This window comes from Leuciscus leuciscus, assembly GCF_965113295.1.
Source record: "Leuciscus leuciscus genome assembly, chromosome: 19".
In the NCBI taxonomy this organism is placed as follows: domain Eukaryota; kingdom Metazoa; phylum Chordata; class Actinopteri; order Cypriniformes; family Leuciscidae; genus Leuciscus; species Leuciscus leuciscus.
The window spans coordinates 3,667,788-3,682,905 of NC_138743.1; the positions used below are offsets into that span (position 1 = coordinate 3,667,788).

A 15,118-nucleotide genomic window follows, 5' to 3' on the forward strand; every position below is an offset into this window, starting at 1 on the left:
GTGAATCTCCAAGACGGCCATTTTGACATATTTGTGTATTTGATCGTTTAGATGCGCACACGAAGCCCAAAATATACGTTGCTTGTCTCGTTGCGGTGTGTTTCAGAGCGTGCGCCGCATTTTGGAACAGCGTCTATAGCCCTCATTATGCTTCTGCGTCAACTCCACGGCGTAGCTACGCCGTCACTCCAACGGCGTCGTGACCGTTTTATGGTTCTGCGTCGGGTTGCGTTGCATCGCGGTGCATTTCACCGCCAGAACGCTAGGGGGGTGGTGTGGTTCGCGAATCTCTTTCCTAGTTTGTTTTGGTTCCATGCGCCGGTTCCGCTTTTTCATTTCCGACAATGGCGAGCGAAAGAGAGAGAGTGTTGTCGCAGCTGGAGCTAATCAACGTTGAACAACAAACGATTTTATTGCAAATGTTTAATCGTAGAAGAAAAAGAAGACGTCAGCGAAGGTGGTCTGTACGACCAGTGCACGAAGACAGGGGAAGGATTGGCGAATTTGTTACGGTTGTTCGACCGCTGAGGGACTTGGACGAAGAAATGCACTTTAAGTATTTTCGGATGTCGAAAGGTCGATTTGACGATCTTGTTCATCGTTTAAAGCCGTTAATACAGCATCAGACTACACACAGTATGCCTATTGACCTCGCTCAGAGACTGGCAGTGACTTTAAAGATTTTATCTTCGGGTGCAAACCAACAGATCACCGGGTTGGGCTACAAAATGGGTTCGACCACGGTGCCATGGCAGGATAATGTAGTGTCCCGTGGCAGACTTGGTTAATTACTTGATATCCATGATGTACCCGTGAACATTGTATTGTAAATAAACAACAAACTTTTTTCCAAAACAAACATTGATTTGATTGATTGAAGTTTATTTCTAGCAACAACAAAAAAAGAAAAGAATATATATAAATATATACATATACACTACCGGTCAAAAGTTTTAGATCGGTAAGATTTTTAATGTTTTTAAAAGAAGTCTCTTCTGCTCACCAAGGCTGTGTTTAGTATATAAAAAACAATAAAACAAAACATATTTTATGACAATTTAAAATGACTGTTTTCTATTTTAATATATTTTATTCCGGAAATGATGTATAATCTGACCAATCACAGCCCCTGCGGTCTGCGTCACCGCGACGCGTAGTTACAATTTTTTGGAGGTGCACGTCAAGCTACGGCGGAGGGGTCGCGTCGAGGTTCGCGTCGACGCAGAGGGGTCCGCGGGGGTACGCCGTCGATTCGACGCAGAAGCATAAAACAGGCTTATTGCGTCAATTTTGGTACTTTTAATAGCCTTTTATTATCAAACGCGTCCCGCAGTTTAGCAACAGTATAGACTACATTTTACAACAATCACCGATCGTGCAGATTCTGACGTTACTTTTGGGTTTTAGGGAGAAATGACAGCGCATCGCTCTGTGAAGGGAAGGAAGTTGCGCTGGAGAGAATGTGGCTTAGTTATTAGTTTTTAATGGTTACACCTCAAATATCTTCTTTTTTATAATCATTGGAAGCCAAAATCTAAATCTAAAATAAAATTAGTTTAATATCAAAGATCTAAAGTGTAACCTTTTGAATGTTCTGTCCTCATCGTCACTCATTAAGCAGGGCTGTTGTGTTGCGCGCGCCGTGGCTTTGCGTGAAAGATCGCTCGCTCTCGCTCTCTCTCTCACACACACACACTCTCTCTCTCTCTCTCTCTCTTTAGCAAAAATGCATCACAGACAAATGGTTCAATATATATTCGCAAGATAATAATTTCTTAATAGCAATAATAAATAGCACGTGTAGGCTACTTTCATAATTTCTCCAGTACCGACAGCAGAACCGATAACGTCCGAGCTTAACGATCCAGCGGTCTTTCAAAATTCAGCACCGGGGCCCGTTTAATACCGGGTTTCGGTACCCATCCCTATTTATAACACGCAATTCTGACTTTATATCTCGCAATTCTGACTTTATATCACGCAATTCTGACTATATCACGCAATTCTGACTTTATAACACGCAATTCTGACTTTATATCACGCAATTCTGACTTTATCTCGCAATTCTGACTTTATATCACGCAATTCTGACTTTATATCACGCAATTCTGACTTTATCTCGCAATTCTGACTTTATATCACGCAATTCTGACTTTATATCACGCAATTCTGACTTTATAACACGCAATTCTGACTTTATAACACGCAATTCTGACTTTATAACACGCAATTCTGACTTTATAACACGCAATTCTGACTTTATAACACGCAATTCTGACTTTATAACACGCAATTCTGACTTTGTAACTTTATAACACGCAATTCTGACTTTATATCTCGCAATTCTGACTTTATAACACGCAATTCTGACTTTATATCTCGCAATTCTGACTTTATATCTCGCAATTCTGATTTTATATCTTTTATTTTATTCTGTGGCATAAACAAGTTTCCATAGGGTTATAAGTGTGTTCATTAATTATTAGGGGTGGAATGGATCGCAGTTGATCCATGATCCTTATGGACCAGGCCACACGATATGACATGCATGAGTGATTTATCCATCATAGAGTGAAAGTTTATCAATTGGAAGTGTTTTGTCTTGCCAGTTTACACATTCAGATGTTTTTAAACGCACAAGTAGTGGCGAAAATTATGACTCAGAGAGAGAGAAAGAGAGAGGCGCGTTTTAGACATCGCTCGAACACCGAGTTTATTCCTCTTTTGCGTTTACTTGCGCTTGAACGGACAAATACGCACAAAATTATGTCAAAATTCCCGTCTTGGCCAGAATTCTCTCGTGTATGTCACAAGTGAACAGTTGAGAAAGAAACCGGATGTATATTCTGTCCATGCATTCGGTCTTAAAGTGACAGCAGCCTAATATTCCTGCTGCACGTTGTCATTAATGTTAATAAAATAAAATACTGCTTTGACAAAGATGAACCGATTTCATTTCTACAGTGAACAAATAGTGTTATTGTACATGTGACGCATCCACATGTACAAAAACATGGATCACAAAACCAGTCACATGTCGCACGGGTATATTTGTGGCAATAGCCAACAATACATTGTATGGGTCAAAATTATCGATTTTTCTTTTATGCCAAAAATCATTAGGATATTAAGTAAAGATCATGTTCCATGAAGATATTTTGTAAATTTCCTACCGTAAATATATAAAACATTTATTTTTGTGAGTGAATGCTGCACAATCATGAACATAAATGAACAACTTTAAAGTAGATTTTCTCAATGTTTTGCACCCTCAGATTCCAGATTTTCTAATAGTTGTATCTCGTCCGAATATTGTCCTATCCTAACAAATCATACATCAATGGAAAGCTTATTTATTATGTATAAATCTCAATTTAATCCTACAGCTTGTAGGATAAGTGCTGCGTAAAGTGTGAGTAAAAAGCGTCCTGTACACCCCTGATCATCGCACTGAGCGTTCACACATAGTGCTGCATCTGTTCTCCCTCCCTCGGGTTTCCCTTTTCAGAAAGCTCTCTCTATCTGCCTGCTTTTTAAATGGATGCGGTTCAACTGCGAACACAACCAGATTTGTTGGTGTGAGAAGGTATTTTGGACCCTGTGTTTACAGCACACACACACACAGGACAGTCCGAGGGGAAACCTGCTCACCACTGCATCAAATGAGATCTTTCATGCACTTATTTTGGATGCGCGTAGTAGGGTGTTTCTTGCAAAGTTTCGCCCTGAGGTTTTTGAGACGATCTTCAGTTTCCGATGGAGTCTTGCAGGTCTCCACCTGTCACGGAAGAACGTGGGTGATTTACTTCACAGAAAGCGTTGACCATGGCGTCAGTGTGTGTGTGTGAGTGTGTGTGTGTGAGTCTGGGCAAAGTTCCAGTATCACAACTGTGCGTTTACCTGAGTTAATACGCTTGGGTCTTATTTTACAGTGATATGCATGGCGTGAACTTTAAAACATCCAATGCAACATTTAATATCGGCCCATGTCATTCCTCTGCAACAGTTTCCTGGCCATGGGGGCTGAAATTCAAGCATACCATGAAACGTAGACTCTCTGCTGTCTGTCCAATGTGTTTGAACCTGTTCTTTTCAATCAGACAGCGCCTTTGAAATTCACTTTGTTCACTAAGCCATTCTTCCTGATGTTCCTCTAGCGTTGGTAATGTAACGAGAACCGGTTTGCTGTCTGAAGTGGTTTTTTTCTTTTTTTTTTAAATGCTGCAACCAAATGATTTCCCTGAGATTCATTTATAATAACAAACCACAATGTACTGGAACTATGAATCCCATTTAGTTTCTTCATGGAGAGAATTTATTTTAGCAATAACTTTTAGACTGACTTAAATCCTCCTGTAGAAACTGTCAAGTGTTTCAGTTTCCTTTTTTTTTTTTTATGGCGTAAAGCATGTTAATAAAATAATTATTAAATCTTTTAATTATTTAAATAATGCATGTTCTAATTTTCCAATCAATTTTTTTTTGAGTTGGTTGGTTTGGGTAAAACTTTTTAATGAAAAATAAATAAATGAGCAAAATACTTTGAGAATCAAGGCTGTCAAAAAGATTTGTGAACAACTGAGTCGATTCTTTTTAATGATTCAGTCTCGAACTCCTGAGTTTTAATCAATCTAATTGATTCCCATTAATGAATTAAATGAAAATGAGTTAATAACAGCAAAATATTTTAAGTGGAACCTAAATTATATTTCTTATGTTTTCACCAGCATCATTATAGTAAAAAAAAAAAAAAACATAAATCAAATTTATAAAAATGTATAAAAAAAAAAAACTTGAATTGAAATAAAATAAATTTGAACTAAAATAAATTGAAGGAAAAAAAACGTACAAAAAAACATTTAATTTCAAGGCAACATTTCTCATTTTCATTTAGTTCAATTTGATGCTCTAAAATATAAAATGAACAACTGACTCTGAGTCGGTCTTATTAATGATTCAGTCTCGAACTCCTGAGTTATTGTTTTGAATCCATCTAATGATTCACTCATTATGTGAATAATTAAGGATATTGAATGATGAATAATAAATAATAAAATAAAAATGAATAAAAGCTAAAGACATAAAAAAAACGAATAAAAAGGAAAAAAAAAATCTAAAATTCTAATTCAGAATAACTATAATAGTATCTCAGTGCTACTAAAATAACGCAGGTTTCCACACTTATTCAAAGGCTTCTGCCTCACTAAAGCGGTAGTTAGTTACACTAAAAAGTGTTATGGTGTGTGTATCTGTGCATGAGTGACCGTGATTGTGTGTTTATCTGCAGATTCAGGAAGGATCATGGCCCTGAGCGAGGGCTTCCCCGACCTCCGACCCCTCAGCAACGGCGGATCCTCCACAGGTTTCCCTGCCACTAATGCCAATGAAGACCCGGACCAGGACCAAGGAGTGTCGGCGTCCACACACCCCGATGACCAGACCCGGTCGAGCCAGAACGGCGGACTCAAAGCCAACGGAAGCGCACGTCCATCTTCACCGAACTCCTCGTCCTCGTCACATGACTCTCAGAGGTTGGCCGTTCTGTTGCCCAACTCCCTGCCTCCCGCGTGTTGCGTTTACTGCTCGCCTCGGCCTGCCGTGTGCTGTAACGGGACCCCGCAGGACCTCGCTCTCTTCCAGAGTGCCCACATGGGCTCCTGCTGTGTGCAGGGCGTGCGCTGTTTCTGCATGCAGCATCACTGGCAGGAGCATCTCCAGAACCAGCCCAACATGGCCACACTGAGGTGAGCATCTCTTCTGCACTGCATTTGGGGAAAACTACTTAAAAAAAAAAAAAAACGTATTACATTTTAACTTAACACATCCATGTAACATAGAAGAAAAAAGCCTCACAGTATTTTACATTGATATTCAATACCACCTCTTTTCTTAGTCTTCTCTTAAAGGGCTGGTGTAATGCCCTTTTCACAAGATGTAAAATAAGTCTCTAATGTCCCCAGAGTGTGTATGTGAAGTTTTAGCTCAAAATACCCCACAGATATTTTTATATAGCATGTTAAAATTGTCACTTTTTGAGGGTGAGCAAAAACGCACCGTTTTGTGTCTGTTCCTTTAAATGCAAATGAGCTGCTGCTTCCGGCACAGGGGGCGGAGCTACAACAGCTTGCACTCATACAGACATGCACTGAAAATTTCAAAAACTTTTAGCCTTTTATGTCCAAACCGGAGTCAGACAAAGATGGAGAGACTCGAGAAGAAGTGACAACATGTAGAAGCAACAGGACATTTCTGAATGGTTAGTTGATGAATTTATGTAGCTGATGTGTAGTTATCTTCTAGTCACTAATTAGCATATTCTGTCATGATAATCTATAATTCGTGTTCAGGGGGCGGGGTTTATGTAAATTCTAGGGTTGGTGATGTCACTAACCCGGGAGGAATGTGGTGTAGTCTCTACCAGCCGTTTGTTGTAGTCCTTAAAAAGTGATTTCTTTAAAAGCAAATATCTCCCTTTGCTTTGAACTTTGAGCGTCGTAACTTTGCAGATGTTGTTTATGCTCAAACAGCAACATTACACACTAACTACAGTTAGAAAAGTCAAATCATAATCAACCACCCCTTTAACACCTTTCCAACTCCTCCACTTTTTAAAAACGATCTGAAAGGTCCACAAACTCAATCATAAACTGTATATTTATCCCTTAAAAATCTAAGTTATCTTTTCCATTGACAGATTTGTTACCATTTCTTTTAGCCAAAGTCCTATACTTGGTGTGAAAAACAACTTATTACATAAAAACCAGATCATTGGTGTTCATCAGGGGTGTAATGATATCCTCGTGCCACGATTCGATACATATCGCAATACTGAACTCATGATACGATGTTATTGTGATTCTCCAAGACATTTGGTGAAAAGTTAACACAAAAATAATTACTGTTGATTAAAATGTTAATTTGGTTTTACATTGTGTGTGTAAATGAATAGGCTTGGACTTAGTGCTGGAAACCCAAAGCACAGGACAATAGAGACACCAGAGTAACAATATTCATGATTCTGAAGCTGAAAAACAGAATTCAAGAAACATTTCTGATTATTATCGATGTTAAAAACAGTCATATTTTTGTGGAAACAGTGATGCATTTTATTTTTCAGGTTTCTTTAATGAATAGAACATTCAAACGTACAGCATTTACTTGACATAAATATTTTGTAACATTATAAATGTCTTTATTGATCAATTTAATGCGTCCTTGCTGAATAACACTTTTGAACTGTAGTGTAAAGGCGTGTGGAAGTAGGATTTAGGACACATAAAGATGTGCTTATTTACAGCTGTATTGGTCTGGACTTGATTGAGGCATGTTGCTTTAGACAGTCAGAGATGAAGATGATGAAGAGGAACCATGGGTCTTTTGCACTGTAATCAACATCTTTTTGGTCTATTTCTGCAGGATTTCAATTTCAATTTCGAAACACTTTATTTGTCCCCAAGGGGGAATTAACGAGGCCGGGAAGAGTCACGTAAACAATATACATAAAACGTCATGCATTAAATAAATAACACAATGTGCAAAAAATACATATTAATTATAATCCACTACAAGTGGATACCTAAAAAACAAGTCCATACTACAGTATATGTAAGAATTAATAAATACGTAAGTTGAGGATAATTGACGATGATGCAGCCATGATTCTCCATCAGCCATCAGTGTCCACACGCCGTCTCTGTGTGCGATGCATCTGAGGCTTCTTGGATCTGGGAAGCGTCACTGATTTCTGTTTTTGAGCAGTTTATTGTGCTGTCGTGATGTTTGACTGGAAGCACATGAGAAAGATCTGTGGAGGCTGGAAGCATTCTGAGCTTTATTTATCCTCACATGGAGCCTAGGATGTAAATACGTTTTTATTTTTTTATTTTTTATTTGCTTGTTTATTTTTTTTGAAAACATTACTATTTTTAATATTTTTAATGTTTTAAATGTTAAAGTTCAAAATGTTATTTTTAATGTTGAAGTTTAGAAGTCTCTTATGCTCAAGGCAGCATTTATTTTATAAAAAATGCAGAACAAAACATTAATATTTTAAAAATATTAGTTTTTGTATTGTAATACACTTTCAAAAATAATTTAGTCCTGTGATCAAAGCTGAATTTTTTGCATCATTTCATTGTCTTCAGTGTCACATGATCCTTCAAAAATCATTCATATATGCTGATTTAGTATCAATGTTTACTTATTTACCAATTATATCTTTTTTAGATTAGATTTTTAAAAAAACTTCTACTGACATTAAATCATGGCATATGACGTGTGTGTGTGTGTGTGTGTGTGTGTGTGTGTGTGTGTGTGTGTGTGTGTGTGTGTGTGTGTGTGTGTGTGTGTGTGTGTGTATGTATACACACACATATGCCACAGTGGGGAGAACAAGTATTTGATACACTGCCGATTTTGCAGGTTTTCCCACTTACAAAGCATGTAGAAGTCTGTAATTTTTATCATAGGTACTCTTCAACTGTGAGTGACGGAATCTAAAACAAAAATCCAGAAAATCACATTGTATGATTTTTAAATAATAATTTGCATTTTATTGCATGACATAAGTATTTGATCACCTACCAACCAGTAAGAATACCGGCTCTCACAGACCTGTTAGTTTTTCTTTAAGAAGCCCTCCTGTTCTCCACTCATTACCTGTATTAACTGCACCTGTTCTCCCCACTGTATACATACACACAAATAAGCTTTTATGAACATTGGATAGTGGCGTAAATATATATTTATAAATATATTATTTATAACATGTAAAAAATAATATTATCTCTGCCATTCAGTCATAATTACATGTTTTAGTAATAGACACATTTATTTTTGAGCTTGTTGAGATTATCAGCTTTGCCGTTAACATCTCAAGCTGATAAATTTGTCAATAATAATAATAATTGCCCGTAACCACAATGGTTTGGGCGAAACATATTGTGCCTCTCTAACTGTCAAAGTACCTGCAGATCTTCCAGGAATGAATGATGCAGCGAGACTGACGGCAGCGGATCTTCCCGAGGGAATGATTGATGGTTTTTGTTGACTGAGAAAGAGGGAGCTGACATGTAGCCATCTGGGGTCACGTCACATGTTTGACCCTTCCCGACACGCTTCGTTTACCTGACCCGAGGTCCTGCCAGGTGCGACGCTGCGAGTGTGAGATCGGGATGAGCAAATGACATTCAGTTTGTCAGATATGTTCTGATTGGCTGATTTTGTCAGCATTACCACTTTGACTGAGGACAGAAGCAATGCTTAACGGAGGAAACTTGTCCTGTCGTGTCTGGGTGAGACTGCGTAAGTCAACAGATGCTTCAGTCTGCTATAGTTCAGCTCCTTTTCAGGAAGATGTTTAATCAACGTCAGAAACGGAAACTTTGATCAGTTCGTCCCAATGTTGAAAGAATCACATGAAGCTTCCAGGTCTTTGTTGCAGGACAGCCTGTGTGTGTGTGTGTGTGTGTGTGTGTGTGTGTGTGTGTGTGTGTGTGTGTGTGTGTGTGTGTGTGTGACAGCTGCAAGCCCCGACCAGCCAGCTAGCCTGAAAATGATCTTTGTGTTCTCAATTTCATGGTGTCGTTTTGAGAAGCCTTTACATGTTATCAGGAACAACAACTGTTTAGCTCATGTCTCTCAATCTTCTGAACTTGAACTCTGAGTCTGACATCTGCATTTTATCTGATCACTGAATGCAAGCAAATTCTCAACTAGACTGAAATGCATACGGAAATCATTCTAATATGCTAATTCGATGCTCAAAAAACATTCATTCATTATTATCAATGTTGAAAACAGTTGTGGACAATTTTATTTCAGGATTCTTTGATGAATAGAAAGTTATATTTCATTTATTTGAAATAGAATCTTTTGTAATGTTATAAATGTTTTTAATGTAACTTTTGATCAAATTAATGCATCTTTGCTGAATAAAAGTATTGATTTCTTTTATCCCCCCCCCCATAAAAAACTGTAGTGTATAATGTTACAAAAGCTTTCTATGACAGATAAATGAACTTTCTATTCATCAAAGAATCCTGTATTTTTTTTTACACAACTGTTTTCAACATTGATAATAATCATAAATGCTTTTTGTTCATCAAATCATCATATTAGAATGATTTGTGAAGGATCATGTGACACTGAAGACTGGAGTAATGATGCTGAAAATACAGCTTTGATCACAGGAATAAATTACACTTTACTGTATATTCACATAGAAAACACTTATTTTAAACCGTAATAATATTTCACAATATTACAGTGATATATAATCACTGAAATGGACAGATTAAACTGATTCGCAGATGAATTGAACTCTAAAATCATTAAAAAGGAAGTAATTGTGATAGACTACTTAGTTACTTTTTACGAAAAAAAAAAAAAAAGTTGTTACTTTTGCGTTACTTTTTCTCAAATCTCTAATTATCGCAATTGTATTACAAATGTTACTGTTTTTGTAATTTTTTTTAACATATGCATCATTCTCAACTCAAGCAAATGTGCATTTCTAAGAGACAAAATGTTATACTAATTTGTGAAATGTTTGGCAAGTGTTTGTCATGTTCTGATTCCACGGCTTTTACCAAAGAAATAATGATTTGAAATTTATCGTGATAATTATCGATATTGACTGACATGAAAGTTTTTATTGCGATATTTTTTTTTTTATCCATATTGCCCAGCCTTACTCTCATACGAGTTACAAAACAGCAATTATTACGTTAATACACTTATTGAAAGTGTTGTTCAGCAAACTCATCTTTAATATATCGTTATATAAAATTAATTTGTGTCCAGCCTTAGGCTACACTTCTTCTTCTTCTGCTGTTTTGGGAAGTTGAGTTAAGCGCTTAAATGCTGTATTAATGCTACATTTGTTTTTTGAATGTGTCACAGGCCTGGAAAGATTTATACACAAACACGTGTTTAAGCGTTTAATCCCGAACCGGCCTCGCTTTAGCTCTAAAGTTTGCTCAGAAACACAAGCAGTCGAGCAGAACCAGGGTTTCCAAACCCCCTCGGTGCTCGTGATCCAGTCCACTTGCTTCAACATTACTGTTGGCAGCTCGATTGCACTTTAACACCAAGTGCGAAATGGTTTTTTTTTGCGAAATGGTGCCATAAGCATTTTTATTCCATTATTCAGTGTATGCATAAATGTCAAAGTTTTGGGTCTGGTTTGTGGAGCTATTAAAGCTACTTTTAAAGAGGTCTTGTCAGGTTCTCTTCAATGTTAAGAGGTTTTGAGATCTTTGAATGTTGTTTTGCATTTAATGTGAGGTCTGAGCTGCATGCGAACATGAATAAGCATGAATAAAACATTTTCTGTTGATGCATCTCAGGTCGTTTCGTGTCTAACTTGGTCCGGGTGCGTGAGGAACCCGTAGAGCCGGTGAAGATGCCCAAGTGAAGATCAAAGCCCACCTGATCCCATAAACCATGATCAAAGACACGGAGCAAGCAGGACCCAGTCATAACCTCAAATTAGGCCGATGTCTAGCTTGCTTATTCTCGTTTACTAAACAGATTGAAGCCTTGTAGAAGGGTGAGGGAACAGCTGGAATGCATTAAGTCGATCTGGGAGCGTCTTGTATTTGATGCTAACGCTACAGGTGCAGTTATTATTATCCCGATCAAAGAGAAGATCCTTGCAGCAATTGCCCTTGAACATTTTTGGTCCACTTCTAATAAATCGGGGCTTTATTCAAAAATGTTTCACAAGGAACCGTCGCAGCACGTACAGTTTTCATCCTGGATGTGCCGTTTTAAGGCTCTACTTCAAGCGAAATCGAAGAACTAACTGGTGATCTTTATTTCTAACTAAATCAGGCCAAAGCGAAGTTCTTGTGGAGTTTGTTTTAAGGAGTTCAAAGAGCTTGCCAAACATTTCTTCTGTTCAGTGCGTCGAGATAAGATGACCTCAGTGAACACACTGGAGATCTGCTTTATGGTAGAAAATGAAGTTGTAATTTTCATGTTTAAGTCCTGTTAAAGGCCCGTTCACACCAAGGACGATAACTATTAAAGTCCCCCTGTAGTCAATAATTGTATCCCTTAAAACTCATCTTTAATCACTAAAATTACATATTTAAATTTGTTTTCTTCATGCCTTAAAATATCTTGAATGTAACTCGACACCCTTGCCTCATTTAGTATACGTGATTCTATGAATATGCAAATGAGCCCCGCCTCCACTCACTCACTCAGCTCAGAGATCCACTGGTGGACGATCACACGTTGATCTGATTGGTTATAAGGTAGTTTGTGACGTCAGAAACACCAGCGATTTCAAAGCGTGTGTTTGAGACTGTCTTTGGTTCACTGCAGTTTTAAGGAGGAAATACTCAGCAATGCTGTCGACTTATGAAGTTACGCATGGTTTGTCTTAAAGCATATTAAAAACACCACATAGACACATAAACTACATTAAAAGCTTGATAAAGATATAGTTCAAAAAATATAAAAGAATAGCAGAGTTCAGACTACAACTATAACGATAACCGCACAGAAACAATACAGTTAAAATCACTTTCAGAACAATTTTTTTTTTTTAGCTGATGAATGATAAAAGCCATGACAGCCAATCAGAATCCACCAGACATTTTCAGAACTATTTTCTTCAAGAATTTCATTTAAAAAATTGTGAATTTTTTTTCTTTTCTTTTCTTCTTTTTTAAAAGTGATTAAAAAAAACAAACAGGTTTGCTTGTTTCTATGGCTGCAAAATTTGTCCAAAAACGTTGTGATTTATATATCAAAACTATATGATGATGATAATTTATATAATTTATAATTATATCTATTTATAAGAAAGTTATATAATTGTTATATTGTTTTATTATTAAAATATATTTTTATACACTACTACTAAAGTCAAATTTACAGTATTTTTAAAATACAGATTGTTTCAAAGCTGCTTCCCATTAATAATCCTAAATGTAAAAAAAAAGAAAAAAAAAAGATATATCACTATTGTAATATTGCACTGTAAAATAAAATAAAAAATGGCTATTTAAGAAAATATTATATATTATATATAATAATTTAAATATTATTATTATTCATTTTCAAACTTTAAACCATCAAGTTTTATTTTGATTCCAAATTTGGGAAGATGCACATTATAAGTGTCTCAAACTCAAATGCAAAGATAAGTTTGTCTGGAGCAAAAATTTATTGTGAACCGAGACGCTGAACACACAACGGATCATGAGATGCTCGCGTGTAAGAGAACACAGTGCCGTTCTTCACCGTGAAACACACCGCGCATGTATTTATTTAATTCAACCTCTGCCATTATTTAATTGCACTTAACCATGCCAAGATTTCAGTTTCATTTCCATTAAATGTTCCAGTTAGGAATTTTCCATAGAAATCCATCTATCTGTCTTGAAATCTCTCAAAGTCTCGCTATCTCACCTGTCTCTGCAAATTTCCTGCCTTCTCCTTTCATTTCCTCTCTTCCCGGTCGAGTTTTCCTGTCTCATTCACACTCAAAACCTTCTTTCTACCTCCAATCGCACACCCTCTTCTAAGCAGAGCTTGTGACGTTGTTGTTTTCCCCGAGTGTTGTGTTGCTAAGACTCATGGGAAATACACCAGTCCTGTCTGGCTTTGCGTCTGGGGTCGTGAACTTTCTTTCTTAGATCCTGTGGCCTGAAAAAAACAAAAACGAACGAACCTGAATTTAGTGAGAGAATCAATCCCAAGCCTTTGAAATCTCAATTAAGCTTTGGTAAAAGTGATGTTTTGCAGGATTGCCTGTCTGATGTTTTGCTGAAGCTGCATCTGGATGTTGTACGCAAACAGAGAACTCTGCCTGCGGTGCGCTTGCTAAATGAGTTTGGCCCATGTCTAGACATGCTTGATATTAAAGCAGAGTCTATGTTGCTGTTCACACACTCTTAAGAGTTGAATGAAATGATTCTTGAGGCTTTAAATAGGAACTATTATGCTCTTTTTTTTCAAAGTCTTGATGTTTTGTGCTCTACTAGAACAGGTTTTCATGCTTGAATGTTGATTATTTTCCCCATATTCTCCATTGTTGGAGCTCCTCTCTTCCCAGTCTGTCAGTAACGCTCTGTTTACTTCCTGTCTCTATGAAGCTCCTCCTTCTGAAAAGCACACTGTGCTCTGATTGGTCGGCTGGATCAGTGTGTTGTGATTGGTCGAGCGCTTCGAGTGTGTTTGGGAAATGTCCCGCCCCTAATCATAACCGCCAGTTTCAACACACTACTAACTAACTCAACCAGGCCCCGCCCCTTTATTCTGCGTATTAATTATTATAATGAGGAATATTGTGACGTGTTTGTTCCCGGAAGAAACTCAAGACTACAATGGAGGCGTTTCAGGAGTTCAGAATCTCCTACTGTGCTGTTTTATTCCTGTATTGAGAAGTGGTTTTGGTAATCTGTATTAAGTCATTAACTTTAATAATTCATCTTTTACATTTTTTTTTTAGAGTTCCGTTTTCATAAATAGCGGAACAGAATAGTGTAATTCGATTCCAAAAGTCAATTATTTTTAATAAATTCAAAACATACAGTGAGCCATTTTGTTTTAGTGAATCAAACACACACTGCTTAGTGTTATGTTGCATTTAAAGGGGTGGTTGATTATGATTTGACTTTTCTAACTTTAGTTAGTGTGTAATGTTGCTGTTTGAGCATAAACAACATCTGCAAAGTTACAACGCTCAAAGTTCAAAGCAAAGGGAGATATTTGCTTTTAAAGAAATCGCTTTTTAAGGACTACAACAAACGGCTGGTAGAGACTACACCACATTCCTCCCAGGTTAGTGACATCATCAACCCTAGAATTTACATAAACCCCGCCCCCAGAACACGAATTATAGATTATCATGACAGAATATGCTAATCAGTGACTAGAAGATAACTACACATAAGCTACATAAATTCATCAACTAACCATTCAGAAATGTCCTGTTGCTTCTACATGTTGTCACTTCTTCTTGAGTCTCTCCATCATTGTCTGACTCCAGTTTGAACATAAAAGGTTACGTTTTTTAAATTGTTAGTGCATGTCTGTGTGAGTGCAAGTTGTTGAAGCTCCGCCCTCTGTGCCGGGAGCAGCAGCTCAATTGCATTTAAAG

At 37.2% G+C, this 15,118-nt stretch overlaps 1 protein-coding gene and 1 long non-coding RNA gene across 3 annotated transcripts in view; one reads left to right on the forward strand and one right to left on the reverse strand.

Annotated features, from left to right (window-relative positions):
- Positions 1 to 15,118, forward strand: part of disp1 (dispatched homolog 1) — a 69,748-nt gene that overhangs the window by 40,658 nt on the left and 13,972 nt on the right. For both annotated transcript variants that reach the window (XM_082147125.1, XM_082147124.1), the window contains exon 2: positions 5,288 to 5,744. In XM_082147125.1, the coding sequence (XP_082003251.1) occupies positions 5,302 to 5,744 (443 nt within the window). In that variant the 5' untranslated portion in view covers positions 5,288 to 5,301. The remainder of the gene's footprint in view (positions 1 to 5,287; positions 5,745 to 15,118) is intronic.
- The window catches only part of LOC309482145, a 241,987-nt gene continuing 233,945 nt past the window's right edge, over positions 7,077 to 15,118 (reverse strand). Inside the window, exons 2-3 of the long non-coding RNA XR_014200230.1 lie at positions 8,967 to 14,371; positions 7,077 to 7,852 (exon numbers count right to left, since the gene is read on the reverse strand). This is a non-coding gene — a long non-coding RNA (uncharacterized lncRNA). The remainder of the gene's footprint in view (positions 7,853 to 8,966; positions 14,372 to 15,118) is intronic.